General features: G+C 39.8%; 3 protein-coding genes across 10 annotated transcripts in view; 2 read left to right on the top strand and 1 right to left on the bottom strand.

Annotated features, from left to right (window-relative positions):
- Positions 1-14,920, bottom strand: part of LOC120420064 (UDP-N-acetylglucosamine--peptide N-acetylglucosaminyltransferase 110 kDa subunit) — a 54,926-nt gene extending 40,006 nt beyond the window's left edge. Inside the window, exons 1-3 of one of the 6 annotated variants that reach the window (XM_039582982.2) lie at positions 2,814-2,829; positions 2,629-2,717; positions 2,255-2,519 (exon numbers count right to left, since the gene is read on the bottom strand). In XM_039582982.2, the coding sequence (XP_039438916.1) occupies positions 2,255-2,447 (193 nt within the window). In that variant the 5' untranslated portion in view covers positions 2,448-2,519; positions 2,629-2,717; positions 2,814-2,829. The other 5 variants (XM_039582980.2, XM_039582981.2, XM_039582979.2 and 2 more) reach the window with 5 other exon arrangements.
- On the top strand, positions 10,844-11,761 carry LOC120420067 (nucleoside diphosphate kinase). Its single transcript, XM_039582990.1, has 2 exons — positions 10,844-11,078; positions 11,256-11,761. Exons 1-2 carry the CDS (start codon positions 10,905-10,907, stop codon positions 11,586-11,588), a joined length of 507 nt encoding a protein of 168 aa, XP_039438924.1. The 5' UTR covers positions 10,844-10,904; the 3' UTR covers positions 11,589-11,761.
- Positions 14,921-15,061: 141 nt separating the features above from the next.
- On the top strand, positions 15,062-22,364 carry LOC120420066 (probable serine/threonine-protein kinase DDB_G0272282). Of its 3 annotated transcripts, none has more exons than XM_039582985.2 (3): positions 15,062-15,229; positions 15,842-16,087; positions 20,392-22,364. In XM_039582985.2, exon 3 carries the CDS (start codon positions 20,404-20,406, stop codon positions 21,493-21,495), a length of 1,092 nt encoding a protein of 363 aa, XP_039438919.1. In that variant the 5' UTR covers positions 15,062-15,229; positions 15,842-16,087; positions 20,392-20,403; the 3' UTR covers positions 21,496-22,364. The 3 variants fall into 3 exon arrangements, with proteins under 3 accessions (XP_039438919.1, XP_039438923.1, XP_039438920.1); XM_039582989.2 differs by having other exon boundaries at positions 15,071-15,206; XM_039582986.2 differs by lacking the exon at positions 15,062-15,229 and adding an exon at positions 15,389-15,533.

Genomic DNA, 22,364 nt, shown 5'->3' with positions numbered 1-22,364 from the left:
GTTTCACTGATTGAGAAATAAAAATATAAACTTGTAAAATCATCCGACTACTCTCACTCGAAATTAACAGAAAAATATCCTCCTCCTGGTTGATTTTGGATCGCAGAAGCGAGACTGATCTCCCAAACAGCGAAAATTATTACTAAACCAGTGACCAACTATGACAAACGGTGTTTAAAATTCGATGACTTAATTAAATTGATTAAATTAGCGTTTAATCGCTGCCTGTAACACCAGAGCGAGTTGTGGCGCTATAACCACGGCAAATAGTGTCCAGGGCATTCGTGGAAATACAATGTCCCATCCCAGAGAGTCCCGGAGTACCAAACCTTCTTAGCATGGTGCAGCATGGTGCTCCCAACGAATACAACCAAAATCTCGGAGCGTATGGTGGTGTGTCCCCACGCTTCTTCCTTCCCTGTCGATTCAGAATTGTGTTGTTGTTCGAACACTCTGTGCGCAAACTCAACCCAATTACGGATCATCTCTGCGATACGGCTTTACGCAGTAGGCCTGGCCGCTTTAACGCTTGTGATGTTTCAATGCATTCTGATGCAATGGCGCACTACAAATGTTAATAAACGAAAAGAAGAGTGCTAGGCGTCATCTAACCTAAGGCACTCTCCAGGATCCCTTCGAAAGATTGGCTGCGCTAGGGTCTGATTAGATTAGATTAGATTAGAGATTAGATTAGATTAATCGCTGCCTGTAACACCTAACGTGGTGTTTAAGGGGGAAGATTGCATTTTGATCGCAGCAAGTTAGCTACTAAACCCAATCATCAAAATTTTTAATCGTCTATCCCACACTCAACGGGTCAGAGAAACGTTCTTCAGGCAATCATATTCGCTAGAAAAGATTTCCTTTCAACCATGCAAACAAACAAACAAAAAACTCGCACTTTTTCGTATTTGATACTTTACCCAACTAGCAAATATGATTGCGGCAAACTCGCAAACAATTCAAAAAGTATGCAGGTTGACGTTTCTGCAAACAAATAAAGCAGACAAACTGTCAAAAAGTGCGAGCTTGTTTTTTTTGCCATAGTCTTATACTTGCTTTACTGGTTCGGTCAAATTTGACCAGCTTACAAATCAGTGAAAAAATTCAGCGAAAATAATTTTTCTGCTGGCTGAGAAAAGCGAACTACACAGAAAAAAAATATGTGAATTTACTCGACACGAAAAAAATTAATCACATATAAACTCAGTTGATGCAAACTTGAGATTCGATGTAAACGGTTAAATCACACGTAAAAGCAGGTTTTTACGTATAATTTGTTGCAAATTAACATCAAATTGCATTTGAATTTAAATGTTTGATGACGTGCAAAAGTGTTACATCATAAATGATGTAACAATCAGAAATATTTTTTTGTGTGTACACCGAATTTGGCGAAGGAATCACTACTAGTGTATAAAATAATTATTACCTAAATTATAATCCATATCAAAGATTTTTTGCGCTATTTTTTTTTTTTTTTAATCCAAACTTAGACATATTTTCCTGAATTGCTCTCCGTTGAAAGCTTCTCCATATCTTTAAATCGACAATGTTATATCTTGCAAAAGAACTATTTAACTTTTATAACACATAAACTGTATTATATAATCTTCCTTTCAGTAGTTCTGATGAATTTAAGATGTATTGTCACAACAATTTTGTTTCAAGTCAACCTTTACAAAACAGCCTTCAAAAATGTATAAGTAAATCTTTCAATGTTCCTAAGGGGAACACCCGTGAAGAGTATCGAGGCCGGCATTTACAAAGCGGATTCAGTGACAGTTTTTTAATCAACTTAATGTTAACATGTTAAGGTTAATGTTAACATTCCATAGGTTGTCTTCCAGTTTGTGACGATACACCTTTCCTTTACTAAATCAAACAAGTTTTAATTTCAAATGCAATAAATAATGGTATGTTTGACTCGTAAACATGTTTTGTTTTATCTTAAATTTATTTTTATAGTACAAAACAAACCCTTGCAGTATGTAACGCTGAAGCCCTCCACAAACACTGTGTATAGGAAGACAGCAGCAAAGGAAAAAGTTCTTTGAATGCTTCATCGCTCGCCAGCATAAACTTGATTCCTTTTCATCGTGTTAGGAAAACCCATTACGTGACATTCCATCTGCTGCAGATTCTATAATTATATTCGCTAAACTGTGTATAGTGATACTGTACCACGATGCCGTGGGACCACAAACGCAAATATTTCAATATCCAAGAGAGCGGAAATAAAAAAAAAACTCACCGACTGACGACAACTGCTGGGCCTGATCGATTTTAGCATTGTTCTGGACAACTTGCTGCTGCTGCTGCTGGACGACCTGGACAACGGTCTGTGGCGGCTGCTGCTGCTGGATGACCACCGTCTGGGGCCCTCCCTGCTGGGATGCCTGAGGCTGTACGACGGCCTGGGTGCCGCCCGGAACCTGTCCCTGCATTTTCGGCAAGACTTCTACCCTTCTGCGCTTTCGTATTTCAGCACCACTGGCGTAATTTGTAGCTAGCGCAATCTGTTCAGAGAAGCATTGAAGAGAAAATGTCACACAATTAGCACTTTTTGTAAGGTTTTGCACAGTAGAGAATGATATCACCACGGTCACGACACGTGAAGAAACACACCTAGGTCACAAGTACTCGCGCTGAACTCACACTTGACCGTCAAGTTCAAACGCTGGGGATCGATTACGTGGAAAATTTTCAACTTTTCTCTAAAAGAGCACACGAAAAAAGGTGATTTTGATGCTGATTTCAGCCAATCGCCATATTATCCAAGTGTATATTCTCCCCTTCCGTCACGGACTCACTCTATACTGCTCGGAGATGATGTGCTCCTTTGCTTTGCTTTGCGCTGGTCTGGTCTGACCTGGCCTGGCCTCGCCGTGGCTACCGTGTTAGAGAATGTCGGGGTTTGTATTGTAGAGAGACCGTGCTCTATCCCACTCTCACAATCACGCGTCGTGGAACCAGCCACCGTAACGCAGTGCAGCAAAAGAGGAACTGTAGGGTACGGGTTTCTATTGTCGGCCCTTATCAACCAATGTTGGAAATATAACATAAAATCGTAACGTTTCAGTTCCTTGAATCAACCTATTAAAAAATTGGTTCAAAATAGCCCACCCCGCCCTACCCGTCGAGGTACCGAAACGTGAGTGTGAGTTGACGCGCACGGAGACTCCTCTCTTTGCTATTTTGTTGGAATCGCGCGCACTATACTACTATTACCAGCCAGTCAGCCGTCGATGTGGTTTGTGTGTGTAAAAAAAAAACAACACAAAAAAATCCCCTCTCACTGTACTCTCTGCGTACGCTACTGCGCGTGGATTTCATTTTCGCAAAATAAAATAGAAAATGTGTGTTCCTTTGAATGAACATAATCGTTTCTTTCCGAATAAACCAGGCTACGGAAGAAATGAAAAAAAGAATTAAGCATGCTTGTGATGATTAGTTATAAGATTTCAGGACACTTCTCGTGTTAGTTTGTAATAGGTCGTAACAGCCTTTGTAGAAGCCATCCCTACCTCTGACACTTTTTAGATAGTTTCTCTAGAGTAAATTTAATTTCCACTGTTTTTCGGTAATGAGCATTGCAAGGATTTTAAATTCAAAAATTGGTAGAGAACCGATCGAAAAACGACTACAAATATCACACTAACTTGAGACTTTTATTTTAATAGAATCTATATTCTACAAAGTTAGTATAGCATAGCATAACGGGTCTATACCACATATATTCTACATTTTCTGCAGGAAAAACAATTAAACAATGGTTATATTTAAACAAAACATTATCATTGAAATCACATGAAAATTATTAAGATCCATTATATTTATTTTTAATATAGAACATATATTTCTAAAATGTCCTGACTTTTTTTTTATTACTAAGCATATTGATGCCCGTGTGCTCTCTTGATCTATCTAGATAGGAATCCCAGTAAATTTAGTACACGACTTGAAATGTAGAAATTATGTGTGAATCTCGCTTACTGCCATGGACATTGACTTTAGGTGTTAAGGAGATACATAGAATGTTTACTTTTGCTTATAGAACCTTATGAAAAGAAGCCCAGATACAAACTGTTGGTTGGTTTTTTTTATTCGCTAATTTATTTTTATTAGGTCCTCTTCGGTACCGAGACCTGGTTAGGACCGGGGGTCAAGCACCTCGTCTCCTTCCGCCTTGGGTTGGCCACCGGCACCAGGGCCAGTGTTTCCTTGACTGCTTCCTGCATCAGCTGCGGATTGTGGGTCTGTTTTCTTCAGCTCCGGGTTCGGCACCGGAACCGGCAGCGGAGGGAAATCCGCCGCGGAGAACGACGGTACCACCGGACTCTGTTTGTCCTTCTTCCATGCTGGCGGTTTCGGCTTGGACGCCTGCTGCCTAGACTGGATGAACTACGCACGTTTGGGGCAACTACGGTCCAGACCCTCGTGAGATCCAGAGCAGTTAGCACACTTTTTGGGTTGAGTTACTTCGTCTTTACACTGTTCCGTTTTGTAGAATCGCCCCAGGGTTTATCCCACGGTGGACTTTTCCTTCCGCTTGATGGCCTTCACATCCTAAACATCAAGGTTATGATCCTCCTTGAGTCGATCCTTGATAATCTCCACATCCACTTCTGGGAGTCCACGTAGAACGACCCGGTGGGATCGTTCGCTTCGTCGATCGTGCGTGTGCACTTTGTACTGAAGCAGCAGCTCTCGAACGGTGTTAAATTCCTCCACGGAAAAACACGTCACTTTTATTCCGCTCCGGGTCAGCTTGTACTCCGGTTTCACTTTGCACAGGGCCATTAAATCCAGAAATCTGTTAAAGCTCAAGTTCGTTACCACCAGAGGTGGTTGCTTTTGATTACCGGCAGATTTTCTGGGTTCTGGAACCGCCGGGGCGTCTCCTCCTCCTGCTGCACTGGCATTGTTGTTGTTTTTGCTGTTGAGCAGGGTCTTCTCAACTTGTTCTCCTTCGATGACGATTCCAGTGACCTCGCTGGACTTTTCCGCTTCTTATTCCCGCGGACGGGCCGAAAATCTCCACCTCCATCCGTCAAAAACTTCCAAGCACGTGAGATGACAACACGAGCAAAACACGTCTTAACTTGTCGCTTGCTGGCGACTGACTCAGCTGTTGGTTGGTTCTGATATTTAAAATTACAGTCCTGACTCGATTATCCGAAGTCCTCAGAATAGTTTCACTTCGGATAATCGAATCACCAAAAAAATGATCGTCTTATTTTTTATCGTTGAGCTTGAATATTACCAACAACATGCTCTAACGTGATTTTGAATTTTTAAATCCAAGATGGCGGTGTTGAAATACTGAGAAAATGTATTTTATATGCTGCAAGACAATCAACAACTCAAATTTGACTAAAATAGGATCACAGAACTCAAATTAAATGTTAAAATTAAGAAAATAAAAAAATAAGAATAAAATCTGGAGTTTTTTTTAAAGGTCCAATAAACATTTTTTTTTTTCTTTCAATTATCCGAAGTCCCATACAAAGCTTCGGATAAACGAACTTCGGGTAATCTAAACATAGGATAATCGAGGCTTCGGATAACCGCTAAGATCACTATCTCCATGCGAATGCGAACAAAAACATTTAAGTTTTGAGGCATTTTGAAGCTCGGTACATGCTTCTAAATTTTGACTTTTTTTAAAACCCGTCTCCAGAAATACTTTTATTTTCTTTTATTATAGCTTGCCTTTTAGTTTCAACAATCTTATTAGACTACCGAACCTAAACAAAGCGTAATTCGTTCATAACATGCGGAGGGGTGGAAGAGCCCACAGTCGGATGGAAAGTTCCAGAACAAATCCAAATTTTATGTTGATATTAGTGCAAGCAAGCCCAAAGCGGCTACCTCCCCAAGCAATGCACTTTGCAAGGTACCCAGCTTTATATCCACGGACGCCCCATGTGACAGTACCACCCAAACACAAACAAAGGAATAATGAGTCCACTACAAACAGTGTTTAGTAGACTAATGGAAAATTTAATCAAAGTAGTCGGATGCATGTGAAAGTGCACAGCGCATTGAACTGCAAAATCTATTGTTATTGTATGATTTGGACTGTAGGCGGAATGGTTAAACTGTATATTTGGAACTGGTTACACAATGTTAATCGAGTTGGTACACGGTCGTTTGTACCTGTGGGTTGTCCTCGGATTGATCCTCCGCGGCGGCGTTTGCCTGTTGCCCGATGATGTAGTAGACCGTTTGATAAGAGTGTAACTTTCCTACATCTGTATTATCATCGGCAACGAGTTGCACTGGGGACATCGCTACGTGTCTATCTTGACAGCTTTTGCACAAAATTTGCACTGGAACTTTCTATAGTCTTTTTTTTAGTGCTCAATATGTTCACGAAACAGTGTTTATAGAGAATAATTTACTGGCAATGCCAACTACGATCACTTGCTGGGTATCGATGCTTGTTTATCAAGGACCAATTGGACGACCTGTCCCAAACTAACGGAACTACAAGATTCTTATATCAGAAGAAAAAAAATCTGGCACGATTTTCATACCTCTCCAAATCAGACGACTTTCAACAATGAAGTAGTGTTGAAGCAAAATGGCACGACGACCGTCGTCCAATCCGATGCCTTCTTCTTATTGCGCGAGTTCGATACTCTTGTCTTCTTCCCCACACAGTAGTTGCAGCTGCAGCTGATTATCGTCCTGCGCCGTTCTGACCACCAAACCTGTTCCGTCTCTGTCGCACTCTCTTTTACCACCCAACACACGCACACACCACCCCACCGCGCCCGAACACCTGAGAGACGTCGTAGTAGCCGCGAACCGCGAAACAAAATTGTCACACCTTTTGGCTGTCACACGCATGAATCGCAGCAATCAACGCGAATCTAACCTCAAAATTGTTTCACACGCGATCACAATTCACGGACCGTGATCTAACGGGATCATTTTGCACCGGGATAATCACTAAAAGGCAGGAAGTGCGTGCTAACGCGTTGCGACGCTCGTGGGGACTATTTTTGTTCGTCAAACCCTGTAAAACATACCAATACACCGTTACATCGATCTCCGGTGGAAAACTACATGACCGAAACCCTGTAAACACACCAACACTAGTGCACAGCGCGGAGTTATCATCGTACAATCATGAATGGAAACGGAATTTACGTCACCAACACAACGATGGCGACGCGATGCGCAAAGATCAGCTGAAGAGCTTTTTGAGAGTATCGAGCAAGAAAATTCTCTATCGAATAGGGGAACAGCATGTTATTCGATCGAGCACCTAATGTTGGCATATCAGCACATTGACGTGCAATAGGGTCCTAAAGCGCCATGTAAATATTTAAATAAAACGATAAAAGGCATGCCAGAGAAAGATTTCGGATCACTTTTTTTATTTCCATGCAAACTATTTCAAAGGTCGGATTTTTTTTCATTTTTTTTTAAATCAATTTAATTATTTGTATGCACAAACTGTTGTGCTCAGAAATATAAGCCTCATTGTTATGTACAGTCGACTCTCTGGCTACCGATAAATTCTTCAATCCCTCCAAACTGCATACTTCGATTCTCTTCATTCCTCGATATTTTCTCTTGCTTGAAGGATCTCTTCCTCGACGGTCCCTTGGATTCTCTTTGCTTTAAAAATCTCTTCCGGTTGTCAATAATTTTACTTTCTCATGGCTTGCATAGACATTTTTCTTTGCGAAACGAAGCTTTGAAGGGTGTTTGACATTTGTTTGTATTTGTTGGCTGAACGTTGCCATGATTCCCTCCTATACTGCCGTTCTACGCATAATTGTCCCATGTTCAAAAAAGTGCGAAGAAAAACGTGATTGAAATTTTTCGACCGATTTCTGTGTTTCTACGCATAATTGTCCCGTGGGTTCCTATTCGCCCTATGTGTCCCTAATCGCCCTAGTTATCAGTTTATCACCCTTATTTGTGATTATCTTGCTATACAACTGGTAAACAAGACATAATGCTTAGTAAAACTGATGATTCCGTGTAAGAAAATACTTGGTGGGACAATTATGCGTAGAACTTCAACGATGGGACAAACAGACTTGGTGTTGAGCAGTTCTCTAGGATTTCGGTCATTCGATTTTTTTTGTATTTTTTAATCCGACTGAAACTTTTTTGGTGCCTTCGGTATGCCCAAAGAAGCCATTTTGCATCATTAGTTTGTCCATATAATTTTCCATACAAATTCGGCAGCTGTCCATACAAAAATGATGTATGAAAATTCAAAAATCTGTATCTTTTGAAGGAATTTTTTGATCGATTTGGTGTCTTCGGCAAAGTTGTAGGTATGGATACGGACTACACTGGAAAAAAATAATACACGGTAAAAAAAATTTGGTGATTTTTTTATTTAACTTTTTATCACTAAAACTTGATTTACAAAAAAACACTATTTTTAATTTTTTTTATTTTTTGATATGTTTTAGAAGGCATAAAATGCCAACTTTTCAGAAATTTCCAGGTTGTGCAAAAAATCACTGACCGAGTTATGAATTTTTTAATCAATACTGATTTTTTCAAAAAATCGAAATTTTGGTCGTAAAAAAATTTCAACTTCATTTTTTGATGTAAAATCAAATTTGCAATCAAAAAGTACTTTACTAAAATTTTGATAAAGTGCACCGTTTTCAAGTTATAGCCATATTTAAGTGACTTTTTTGAAAATAGTCGCAGTTTTTCATTTTTTTAAATTAGTGCACATGTTTGCCCAGTTTTGAAAAAAATATTTTTGAAAAGCTGAGAAAATTCTCTATATTTTGCTTATTTGGACTTTGTTGATACGACCTTTAGTTGCTGAGATATTGCAATGCAAAGGTTTAAAAACAGGAAAATTGATGTTTTCTAAGTTTCACCCAAACAACCCACCATTTTCTATCGTCAATATCTCAGCAACTAATGGTCCGATTTTCAATGTTAATATATGAAACATTTGTGAAATTTTCCGATCTCTTCGAAAAAAATATTTTTGGAATTTTCAAATCAAGACTAACATTTCACAAAGGCCAAACATTCAATATTACGCCCTTTTAAAATGTTTGTCTTGATTTGAAAATTCCAAAAATATTTTTTTCGAAAAGATCGGAAAATTTCACAAATGTTTCATATATTAACATTGAAAATCGGACCATTAGTTGCTGAGATATTGACGATAGAAAATGGTGGGTTGTTTGGGTGAAACTTAGAAAACATCAATTTTCCTGTTTTTAAACCTTTGCATTGCAATATCTCAGCAACTAAAGGTCGTATCAACATAGTCCTAATAAGCAAAATATAGAGAATTTTCTCAGCTTTTCAAAAATATTTTTTTCAAAACTGGGCAAACATGTGCACTAATTTAAAAAAATGAAAAACTGCGACTATTTTCAAAAAAGTCACTTAAATATGGCTATAACTTGAAAACGGTGCACTTTATCAAAATTTTAGTAAAGTACTTTTTGATTGCAAATTTGATTTTACATCGAAAAATGAAGTTGAAAATTTTTTACGACCAAAATTTCGATTTTTTGAAAAAATCAGTATTGATTAAAAAATTCATAACTCGGTCAGTGATTTTTTGCACAACCTGGAAATTTCTGAAAAGTTGGCATTTTATGTCTTCTAAAACATATCAAAAAATAAAAAAAATTAAAAATAGTGTTTTTTTGTAAATCAAGTTTTAGTGATAAAAAGTTAAATAAAAAAATCACCAAATTTTTTTTTACCGTGTATTATTTTTTCCAGTGTAGTCCGTATCCATACCTACAACTTTGCCGAAGACACCAAATCGATCAAAAAATTCCTTCAAAAGATACAGATTTTTGAATTTTCATACATCATTTTTGTATGGACAGCTGCCGAATTTGTATGGAAAATTATATGGACAAACTAATGATGCAAAATGGCTTCTTTGGGCATACCGAAGGCACCAAAAAAGTTTCAGCCGGATTAAAAAATACAAAAATTAAAATTGAAGAAAAAAGACCGATTTCGTAGAGAATTGCTCGTTGTATTTAATGAATTTGTGAACAAAGTACCAGATTTTATGTGTTTTCTTAAAGTACACATAAAACTAAACTTAAAAATGTCATAAAGTCAAAATCGTCCAAAACTGACATGGGACAATTATGCGTAGAACGGCAGTATAGCTCAAAAAAAATATTTTCAATCGAGTCTTCATTTTGCATCATTCTGTAAACAACCAGTGAGTCAAAATAGGCTGTATAACAAAATAGGCTATCTCAAACTCAAATCCAACATCTGAAATCGAGTGAGAACCATAAAGTTTTAATTAAAACTAACAGATTTTCAAGTATTTTGCAACCTTACAATTCAAAACTATAAAAAAGACGTTTTGAAAATAGAATTATAAAGTTTTAATCTTTGAACTCTGTTCAATCTTGAGAAAGAACCATCTTTCATTTAACAAGGCTGGTTCAAATTTTATTTAATGTTTATTTATTTTCTGGTTTCGATTATTTTTAGTATTTTCTTTTTGCTGGTTCAAATTTTATTTAATGTTTGTTTATTTTCTGGTTTCGATTATTTTTAGTATTTTCTTTTTGCTGTGGACTTGGGATAGTAGAGTCTAGACTTTATTACATATTAAAATTTCAAAAATATTCTAATTTAATTAAAAATAAGACTAAGTTAGAGGTCCAACCCCTTTCCGTTCCTTCACACACACAAACATCCAAATTACGCCGGCATTTAGAAAAGCTCCACTTGTAAATTTGCGTAGCTTGAGAGAGAGAGAGAGAGAGAGAGAGAGAGAAAGTTCAAGAGAGTTCCGCGAAAAAAAAACTTTTTACAGCAGACAAGAGAGAGCAAATTCAGTCAACGTCGACGACCGGCCTGCTGCTGCCTAGTTTCCCAACCAGACAGACATTCCAGTTTTGTGCATTTGTATGATCGGTTCAATTCTTGCATTCTTCTCATTATTTTCATCAGCGATGGCGGCCAACAAGGAGCGTACCTTCATCATGGTCAAGCCCGATGGTGTCCAGCGAGGACTCGTCGGTAAGATCATCAAGCGCTTCGAAACCAAGGGTTTCAAGCTGGTCGCCATGAAGTTCATGTGGGTGAGTACGAATCGATTTTCCTCTCCTACCGGCTGTCGGAAATGCCCTAACCTCACATTTCGCAACCTCGTGGCAGACGAAGAGAAACACAAAATCAAGAAGATTGGGGGTCATTCACAAACCACGTGGAAACCTTTTCTCTTTGCTAATTTTTCGTTCGATTGCTCTAATCAACAGGCCGAGAAGGAGCTGCTGGAGAAGCACTACGCTGATCTGTCCGCCCGCCCCTTCTTCCCCGGACTGGTCAACTACATGAACTCCGGCCCGGTCGTCCCGATGGTGTGGGAAGGTCTGAACGTTGTCAAGACCGGCCGTCAGATCCTTGGTGCCACCAACCCGGCCGATTCCGCCCCCGGAACCATCCGTGGTGACCTGTGCATCCAGGTTGGCCGCAACATCATCCACGGCTCGGATGCCGTCGAGTCGGCCAACAAGGAAATCGCCCTGTGGTTCACCGAGAAGGAACTGGTCGCGTGGACCCCGGCCAGCGAAGGATGGGTGTACGAATAAGCGTCGATTCCCGTTTCCATCCCTCGGATATTAAATCACAATTACTTTTACTAACACGCTAAGCTAGAAGCAGTAAGTACAAGTGGCATTTCTGTTGGTTCGACAAAAGACCCACACACTCACACACTGGAATGAATGGAAAATAAATGATAAAATGCAAGACCGATTAAAAATACGTGCATTTCAAATTCTGGAACAAACATATTCGAAGATGTCATTGACAGAGGTTATCTTTAACAGCGAAGAATACTGATGGAGTGCCCTGGCGGTTGACCTTTGCTGATTATTGATTTTGTACCATTTTATTATTTTCAAACGTCTCACAAGGCTGCAATTAGATGGGTCATTTGCGGTTTATTTACTATCACTTTGCGTGTCACCTGACTCTTATCGATTATGACTTATAGCAACTTACAATTACATAACTACAGTTACTGACAAAGCTTGTTGGCGCACGCCTGTTTGAAAAACAAAATGTTCTATCATGTCTGTTAGTTAGTCATTCTTTGCTTGTTTACAATCGCAGATTCGCCCTATTGAACTGTTACTACGGATTTTCAACATTTACTTTGAAAAAAAAAAAAATGTTTACTCTGAGGTTATTTTAGATTATTATGAAAATTGTCCGGAGTACACGATATTTGAAGCATTTGTTTTTTTTTTATCGATTTCCTTGGACAATTTCCTACAAAATGCAACCTGAAGAAAGATTTTTGTGTGAATATTTTGAGCAGGCGTTGTAAAAATAACAAAAGCTCAATTCTCAGACTACACTTATCGAGCATAAAAAGTCATGCTTTAAATATCACTGCTCTTCTTTTCATCCTGATCATCCTCTCAGCCGACCACTTTTCACACTTTTCGTTCTCTTTACCCGCTTATTCGTGTTTAACAAAAAAAAAATCATCCACAAAACCAATTTCGCCAGCACAGTTCAACGGTACGTAATGCGTGGTTGGTTCCCAAAACTTTGGATGCGGTTTTCTGATAGAACGAAAAACTCATCGGTGAGAGCGCGTAGTCGAGGAAAAGAGAAGGAGTGACACAAACAGAATTCTCTTGCTGTGAATTACGAGACCAAGGATGAGATCTCGCTAGCTATAATTTGAAGATAGTTTTTTTCATTTTCATTTTTACAGTTTTTTTTATCACTTATTTGTAACAAATTTCAAATTTTTGTCCCACCTCCTCCTTAATTAATTTTTTCGAAAATTCAAAGCACAAAAATAATTACTGCTAAAAATGTTTATTTGCTTTGAAAAAAACTTGTGCAAAAGTTCAAAACACTGTATAAAGTATTTTATGATACTTTTTGCTTAAAAATTGAAAGTTAGATGCAATAATGTTTTTATTAATTCATTTGACCTTTAAAACACTCTTCAATGTAAACAGTTCATTTGAATTTCTTGATATGCCCGTGCAGCAAAAAACATCATGACACCAGTTTCATCAAACCAAGGAAATAATCTTGGCAAGGTTCAGCCAAGCTACATTTCTTTAAGTGTTAGGGTTAATTTTTAGAGTTTGTTTTTCAAAAAAACCTATAAGCTGTTGTCTTTCATATGTTTATATGACCTTTTCGAAAAAAAACTCTAGATTTGAACAACACCAGCTTATAGAAATAGGAAAAAATACATTCTCGATGGGTAATTCTCCGCCAATTCAAACAGTAGTTGCCCCGACCCCTCTTCGATTTGTGTGAAACTTTGTTCTAAGGGGTAACTTATTACGGATGGGCAGTACGACCCCTTTCATTTTTGAACATGCAAAAAAAGACGTGTTTTTCATAAAAAAATGAAAATTTAAGCTCAAAATGAAAAAATACCCCTCTGGGATAAAGTAGATTCGAAAAGTTCATTAAATTTCCCATAAAAAGGCTGTCGCCTTTGCAACTTTTTAAAGGAATGGTGCGACATTGCTCTTTGTCCATTTAAACGCGTGTAATAAAAGGCCGTATAAGAGCAAAGCCGTACCGCCCCTTTCAAATGTTGCTACACATTCATTAAATGAAATGTAAGTGGAACGTAACCACGATGCTTTTTCTATAGGGTTATCTACGTGCGCATGTATTGCGTGTACGTACACGAAAAAGATTGAGGTTAAATTTTGTACCCGCCAGCAAAACAAATGGGGTGCTAGTGTGCGTGAGCTCGGGCATAGATAACTCTATTGTACATTCAGTGTTTCAGTGTTTATTCTAATCTAATCTAATCTAATCAGACCCTAGCGCAGCCAATCTTTCGAAGGGATCCTGGAGAGTGCCTTAGGTTAGATGACGCCTAGCACTCTTCTTGTCATTTATTAACATTTGTAGTGCGCAATTGCATCGGAATGCATTGGAACATCACAAGCGGCCAGGCCTACTGCGTAAAGCCGTATCGCAGAGATGATCCGTAATTGGGTTGAGTTTGAGCACAGAGTGTTCGAACAACAACACAATTTTGAATCGACAGGGGAGGAAGAAGCGTGGGGACACACCACCATACGCTCCGAGATTTTTGGTTGTATTCGTTGGGAGCACCATGCTAAGAAGGTTTGGTACTCCGGGACCCTCTGGGATGGGACATTGTATTTCCACGAATGCCCTGGACTCTATTTGCCGTGGTTATAGCGCCACAACTCGCTCTCTGTAACAGTATTCCTAATTCCAGTCCACGCTCACCAAGTCGTCATGGCCTAGTGGTTAGCATTTTTGCTTACCAATCCAAAGGACGGGGGATCGAACCCCGTCTCGAGCGACTTTGATTTTTCGTTCAATTCATCATTTCAAATTTCTATGTTCTTAACTTTCTCGTTGAGAGCAGATGGGCATCGAACCCAGAACCATTCGCTTACAAAGCGAACACCGTAACCAGTCAGCCACGGCCGCTCCCTTCAGTGTTTATTCTAGATTATTTTTTCAAAACAAACAAAGCGCTATGGATTTGCTATGTACATGTACAAAGAACCTTTTTTAAAAAATAAGCGAGTAATAATCCTCAAACATTAGTGTAAACAAATGTATGGGATTTTCTATTTGTATAAGACCTCTCCAAATAAAACTCTAGAAATCATCTTTACGGTTAACTTTACGCAGTAGGCCTGACCGCATCAATTTTTGTGATGTTTCAATGCATTAGCGCACTGCAATTTTTAACAATGACAGAAACAATGCAAGAAGCATATCGAAAAATTAAAAATTATAGTTATTCCGGGAAATTAGATGGAATTTTCCATTTTATAACGAATGAATGGAAAACTTTTTACCGCACAGTGTGACACAAATTAAACGCACGAAATAACGGTCTGTCGCTTACCTTTCTTTTGTGAAACCACATTGTCTCGAGCCATTTTTTGATGAATCACTTTTGTTTGTGTGAACAAAAGTATGCGCCTCGCACTCATACATCCAAACCCTTCAGCAGTAGTGTGCGTGCAATATTTTGTTTTCGTTCAGCAGATCATCGAAGCAGGTATTTTCCTTTCAGTAGAAAAAAAAACATACTGAATCGAAGCAAAATTTACACACTCTGCGTCGACGTCGAATCATCATCACTGGCTGTGACAGTTCGTTAATAGTTGGAGCAAAGAGTTCTCCGAGTACACACAACAAACACAGGCTTAGAAGCCCCACATTTTGTACGTTTCACAATTGCGCACGGGTATGTTTCGTTTGGGGTACTTTTGGTGTACTTATATAAGTGGTAATTGTGTGTTTTTGCGATTAGCGCTAAATTGAAGCCCAATTGCACGCTGGAAAGTGATGCAAATGTGATGAAAATATGTGCCCTCGTGACGTCACGAAGACGTCGTCGTCTCTTTTGACATTTTTCACACTGCTCTGTGTAGCCTGCAGTAGGCTGTGTGTGTTGTACGTTTAAAAGGAGCAAATTGTAAATACGCAAAAGATAGAGTACGCAAGAAGGTGTTCAAACGACGTATTTCATGTGTTTTGGGTCAAATGTCGTAAGAACAAACTATCTAAAATATTGCAATATTTGCCCCGTTAGGGTTGGCCGGAACCACAGTCTGAAGGACACTTCCTTCTTCTGCCCCACCCCCTCTCGATTAGTCTCAGTGGTTTCAATCAAACACAGTCCCCCAAGAGAGGGAGAGAAAAGTGTGTGTGTTTTCCTTTTTAGGAAACGCCATATTAAATCTTGTTTTGTTGCCGTCCCGCTCTGGAAAATTTCCTCTTCCTGTCCCGTTTCAATTTCTCGAAGTTTGCACCCAGTCGAGTCCAACACTGATCAACTTAATCTCTCCGTTTGCAGAACTTGTCAGCGGTTCGCGAATTCGTCATTGAAAGTCGGTGGCATGTCAATGAACTTCCTGTTATAGAAGCATAGAGGTTGTCTAATCACCGTCGGAGTCGTCAAGAGCTCTGTTCGCAGCTTTTTGAACGAGAGACAAGAGGGCCCAGAGAAGGAAAATAAAACAGAACTAAATCAACATACAACACATCAAACCGCTGGCTGCTGGCACAGTGTATCGAAACCAGTTCTACACGCAACAAGAAGGTGAGTAATCAAGACTTTGGCTAGGTCATGTGTGTAGGATACACTGCCTAGCTCTGTGACTTTAACTCGGTAGAAAGCAACATCCAGCAGACGGTATAGAACAAGTTTGAGATGTTTTAGACAAAGTCGAGAGAAAGATTGGCAATCAGCTGAACCTTTGTTTGTAATTTAACTAATTCAACTGATTAATACCACTTCTTTTTTCATTGTCGCTTTGTTATAATACACACAGTGCATAATGATAATCCCTTAACTGCTTCATTGTTCTAAAAAAGATATTGGAAAAATATATCATGAGAACTTTTCAACCAAACAACATGCATGTAGCACTTCCAATTATTCAATTCAATTCGGTTTTATTGGTGAATAATCAAGATACGTTAAGTTCTTTTGAGGTACATAACAGAGTTTTGGAGTTCCTTACAGCTATGTGTTACATCATAACCCATGTTGGAACAGTTATTGCTTGTAAATAAAGGTGTCACCAAGAGTAAGAAAAATTAAGAAAAAAAAAAACTTACTAAAATTACAAGGGAAAGGGGATAGAAATAAAGAAAGCTTAAAACCAGATCACAGTTTTTTATCCTTTATAGATGTGCTTGATCATTAGCTCCCCAAGGGCCAGGAATTGCTCCGCCTTGTTACGGCAGGTCCGAAACCGCGTCATCATCTCCCCTGCGAGAGCAAAGAACTCTGGCAGGGTAAAGAGATCTTCCCCGGTAACTTCTTGCTGGGCCGTATTGCCACTACCGGCAGCGACCACGCTGGCGAATGATCGCCCCTACCCAGGAGGGAACGCTGAGTTACTTCGCTGAGGAGGGTGGGACGCTGCTGCATCCACGGTAGTTGCTGGTATGGTTACCTCCACAGTTGGCGCACTTAATGCGCGCCTTGGTTTGCTCTGCCTTGTCCCCCAAGTCCGCCTTACATGGCAGTGCACACGCCTCAGAGAGGTGTGATTCACCGCACTTCACACAACGGGGCGGGAGGTTGCACTTCCGCGAGCCGTGGCTGAATTTCTGGCAACGGTGGCATTGTGCTGCGTCCAACGGGTTCTTTGAGTAGAACCGCCAGTTTACCCAAAAACCGTCCAACGCCTTAGTTCACCGCAGGTCTTGAATTTTGACGGTGCCCTGTGACTGTTGTCTTCCGCGAGAGGACTTCTATGTCACGCGGCGTTATTCCAGCACCCGAGAGGTTCTTCTTGAGGTCGGAGATCGGGCGGTCTTGGTACCCCTGCAAGACGACCTTAACGGCAGTCTTCGGCACGGGGTCGAATGTGTAAAACTCGAAGTTTTGACGCTTCAATTTCTCCACAACCAGCTCGAAGTTCTTTTCGTCAAATGTGTAAACTTACACTGACGACTTACCAATTTTCAGACAATATCCGAGGCCTTCCAGCAACTCGTCAACATCGTCCGCCAACGTGTCCAAAACAAAACTTGGAGGTGGTCTTCGTTCCGTTGGAGAATTATTCTTTTTTGGCGTTGACAATGATCTCGGAACATATCCGGGATGTAGTAACTTTTTGTCGATTCCATCTGCGCTCACGCTCCCCTGCGCGATCATGGCCAACACGGCGCTGGTTTGTTTACCTTTTTGCACACGGCCGGTAGACGAACTTTGCGGGTTTTCGAGGCCGCACTCGAACTGCCACGGCCACGGGCGGCCTTTGGCATGCTGGAGAAGCAAACTCGCGGGTAATCACAATCAACTGGGTTTCGCCTTGTAAGCGGAAGGTGATGGGTTCGATTCCTGTCTGGCTCGGCAAAGTCAGATCCCTTCAAAGAGTAAATCTGCTCACTGGAATACTGACCGGTAGGGGATGGGTTTCGACTAACGGCGTGCTGGATTTCCAATCCAGAGGTCGTGAGTTCGATTCTCGTACCGGGATGATGAAGTTTTAAAAAACTACGGCGAAAAATTTCGAAAAAAACGATAGAGCACTGAGCACTTGACTGCTGCATGTTCTCGAGCGTACACGGAGGTCGACTTCCAATTATTAAATAGGGTAATCAATGTTTTTAAGCTTGTTGACCAACCATAAACCACGTTGACACTTTTTTGCAGCACTCAATTAAGAAATATTCTATCAGAGCTGCCAGAATCTAAGAACGTCGTGACTGGGCACTTTTAGAGCTTCTAGATTAATTTTGGACATATTGGTCGACAAAACTACTGAATTTGAAATTTGAATAGTTAGAAAGTTGCTTTTTGATAAACTTCATTGCGTAATTTTTTCACTTGATTTTAGAATGTGATTTTTTAAATTATTTTTTATATGATTTCCAATTTTCACAAAATTTGCTTATCTATCAATCTTTTCGTTGAAATTTCAAAGTTTTTTGAATTTTTGTGTCCCTTGATTTTTTATCATAAAAATGATAATAATCAAAATGAAAAAAGAAAGGTTTTTTTCCATACTAATTTTATACAAAATTGAAATGCAATGCGCAAAGTGTGGACGCATCCAATCGCTCCCAATTTTTAGGGGGTTGTTTTGAGGCCCAAAAAGCATAAAAAAAAACTTTGTTCTGGTTTGATTTGATCATTTTTTTATATATTGTAATTTTTCCTCTTTTCTGGTATAATGTTACTTTTTCAGTCTAAATTGAGGTAAAATTACATCATAAAAGAGGTAATATTCAACCATCCAAAATTACAGCTTCCAAATTTACATTATTATTTACTTTGATACTCAGGAAAACAAACTTTATCGTTGTGTGAGCTTAGATAAAATATGTTGCTAGGCAAGACAAAAAAACATTTTCCTATAAAATTTCGATACTTTGCAAATTCAAAGGATTTGACAAAAAACGTTACTTAATCCACCTTTAGGTGGTTGGTGCCTTCCTCTCATTTATAGAGTGATTACAATCCCCTAAAGTGTCCACATGGTTTATGGATCTCCCCTAACGTGATCGCAGCACCTAAGAGGTCCTAATAAAAATAAGTGACGAGTAAAAAAATAGACTTCCTACAGACTTTTTGTCAAAATTATACAGACACCGCCTTTCAGGAAAATGGCATCCCTCTACAAGGCTTTTTTCGTGGCGATCAGACGGGACCATTTGAGGTTATGTAAATTCAGACCATTTTTTAAACTGCTTGTAATTTTAGATAAGTAAGTCAGAGCTTGAAAATTCTTAATCCACAAGAAAGGTCTTCTCATATGCTTTCTAAAAATATATAACATGTGAGGGTTTCATGAAAAATCCACCCTTTTTACCATAATTGGGTCCTAAAATGAAGCTTAGATTGCTGATATTATTGTTTACAGCGATAAAGCTTATTTTTCTGAGTACAATTACCCTTTGTACCACCACAAAGAGTTTAAAATGGATTTTTTAAGCAATTTTGAAAAATTAACCTCGCGGTCCTTCTTGACAGAAAAGTTCCTACTTGACAGCTAGTTCCATGGGGACCATAGTTGATCCATCGAAAAAATGTTGTCCTGTCATTTTTTTTTGCATTAAAATGAAAAAAAAGTGATCAAAAATGGTTTTTGATCGTGTTTTTTACCGTTGTACATAAAAATTGACATAGGGCTTTAGTACCCAATTTTTTTTAAATATGAAACATTTTTTTTAACATAACTTTTTAAATACATGATAAAACTGCATGAATTTAAATAGCAACTTAGGGGACGTTAAGACGGATCGATTAAAACCATTCCGGCCAAAATCGGTTGAGCATGTGACAAAATATTCCAGTGACATTGATTTGGTACACATGTCTACATACAGCCAAACACACAGACATTTGCTCAGCTGGTGATTCTGAGTCGATATGTATAAATGAAGGTAGGTCTAAGAGGTCTAACTAAAAAGTTAGTTTTTCGAGTGATTTTATAGCCTTCCCTCAGTAAAGTGAGGAAGGCAAAACAGAAAGTAACTCACTGCATGTCATAATTTGACACAGAGAAAAAAGAAATCATGGTAAAATTACATCTAAAAATGGGTACATCTTTAATGTCAGAAAAAAAGCTTTAATTTTACCTCTAATAATGTGTAAAATTACATCTGGCAGACGCTAGGAACAAATATCTGTCATCCCAAAAAACATCAAACCGGCGATAGTTATATCTAGCTTACTAAGTCCGCGCCCTAACCTGCACGGCCAACTCGCCGCTGTGAAAACTGAACGCTGAAACGCAATGTACCTCTATGTGTTCCGTACATTGTATACTGCATTTACTGCATATAGTTTTAATTCCAGATATAAAATATTGATTCCAGTTTTGTCTTTTGTCAGTTTTTTTTTTCGTCGTCATTGTTATTTTCAATTTTATCTCCGTGTTACAGGAAAACGCAACCATGTCCACTGAAACAGAGGACGCCAATTTTGATGAAACGCTCAAGAACCTGGAGCTGCTGAGTGCCACCGTCGTCGCCGCCGCCTCCAGGTCGGACCACCCATCCGGGGTCACCACCGTCCCCAACCCGTTCCAGGTGCCGGACCTTTCCGCCGAGCATCTCCTCCAGAGGAACGAAACCATCGTCAAGCAGATATTCGGAGCTCGCTGCGAGTGTGGTGCCGAACGGGGTGGAGCGGCGACTTGCCACAAGGGATCCACGTCGGTGCATAAGCAGCAGGGCAGTCTGGAGCACGGAATTATCAACCCAACTCCGTTTAAGCACAAGGTTAAGGGTGAAAAGAAGGTCATCGTGCGTGAAGCCATCTTGAAGAACATTGGCAAGTGCGTGCACCAGAATCTGGTAAAGCAAAACACTTTGTCCAAGGAGCTAACCAAACAGCAGCAACGACTTTCGAACACGTTCCTGCCGGCACCGTCTCCGCTGAAGCCATCCCGATCGGAGAACAATCTTTCCAAGGGCTTCAACCAGGACGCCGGCGACGACATTCTAGATTTCAGGTTACTCGTCGCCCAGTGCAGCGAACTGACCCTGTCAAACGGTTCCAAGCCAGCGGACGGTCCGAACTTTTCCCGCAACAGCTTCAAAACCCTACGTCAACCGGATATCTTCGCCAGCAGCAGCCACAGTCCCATGACCTTCATCGGCCCAGCCCGTCGAAATCGGCGCGCTCGACAGCTTAAACGATACAACAGTACCTCATCGCTGGAGTCGGACAGCAGCAGCAGTGGCAACGGCAACAGCAGCACCGTCCCGGCCATCGGAGGAGGTTCAAGCAACAACAACACCAGCAGAACTCCACCCCATCACAGCTCTCATCCCCAGCATCAGCAACAAGGTCTGCAGCAATCTCCCAACTCCTCTTCGTCGTCCCCAACGGCGTCGTCGTCGGCATCCTGTTCGACGCAGGCCCGGCTCAACGGCAGCTCGATGCCCTGTGACATTACGATCGACGAAATGGCCAGCTACTTCGAAACGCTGGTCCATATTCCAAAGAAAATGTCGTCGATGGCGGAAATGATGTACATTTAAGCGGGTTGAAAATCAGCAGAGTGAGAGAGGGAGTGTGCGAGGTATAGTTTCAAGCGAAGGTGGTGATTACTTCTTTATATTTTTCCTTATTTAAACATATTACAAAACACAGGGTTAGAGCTTTCCGCAGTAGCGTCTCTTTGAGTGAGGTGAGTTCAGTGATGAGTGAATTCTACTGTAATTTGAACTCTACCTGCACGCGCAGCTGTGCGTCGTTTCCTTAAAACTATGTTAAACATGTCCCTTTTCTCTTCTCTTTTGTGGATGTTAATGTGCAACGTAAGCTAATAAAAATTTAAACAGTGAATTTATGGAATTCGTCCCGGGCACTTCTCTTTCCACAACCGCAAAACCCCGCAGTCCGAACTTTAAGTTTGCGCGCTTGTTTTACAGTTCCGAGCAATGACTAATTGTGCTTAGTTTTAATTTTTAAACATAAATCTAAATAAAACTCATAGCCGTGCGTAGATCAAATAATAATGCAGTATAAATATCTAATCTCAGTGTAAAAGTGAAACTTTTATAAGTGTAGGGCAAAATTGGTAGGCAAAATGTGTCAAGATTTTTTGGCGTTACAAACAAACCCCTTTACACACAAAAAAACCTATCAACTGATAGAAAAATCCCCCACATATTTGTGTGAATTCGTGATGTTACAAAGTTTCAAAGCGGGTTTGAAGGTTTTTGTTTGTTTTTGGTGATTTCACGCGCGCCCGCTCTAGAAGGATCAGAATCGAACAAACGAGTGTAAAGTTCTGGAGTTTTTTTAAAAAAAGGTTCAATAAACCAAATTTCCAGTTTTTGCTTTTTGGGTGTTTTTGAAACCGCTTTGAGTCAGGGGTATTAAAAAACACCCAAAAAGCAAAAAT

The sequence above is a fragment of the Culex pipiens genome, chromosome 3 (assembly GCF_016801865.2).
Source record: "Culex pipiens pallens isolate TS chromosome 3, TS_CPP_V2, whole genome shotgun sequence".
Lineage (NCBI taxonomy): Eukaryota > Metazoa > Arthropoda > Insecta > Diptera > Culicidae > Culex > Culex pipiens.
The sequence above is the reverse complement of the archived record's forward strand: the minus strand, read 5'-3'. Positions and strand labels throughout refer to the sequence as shown.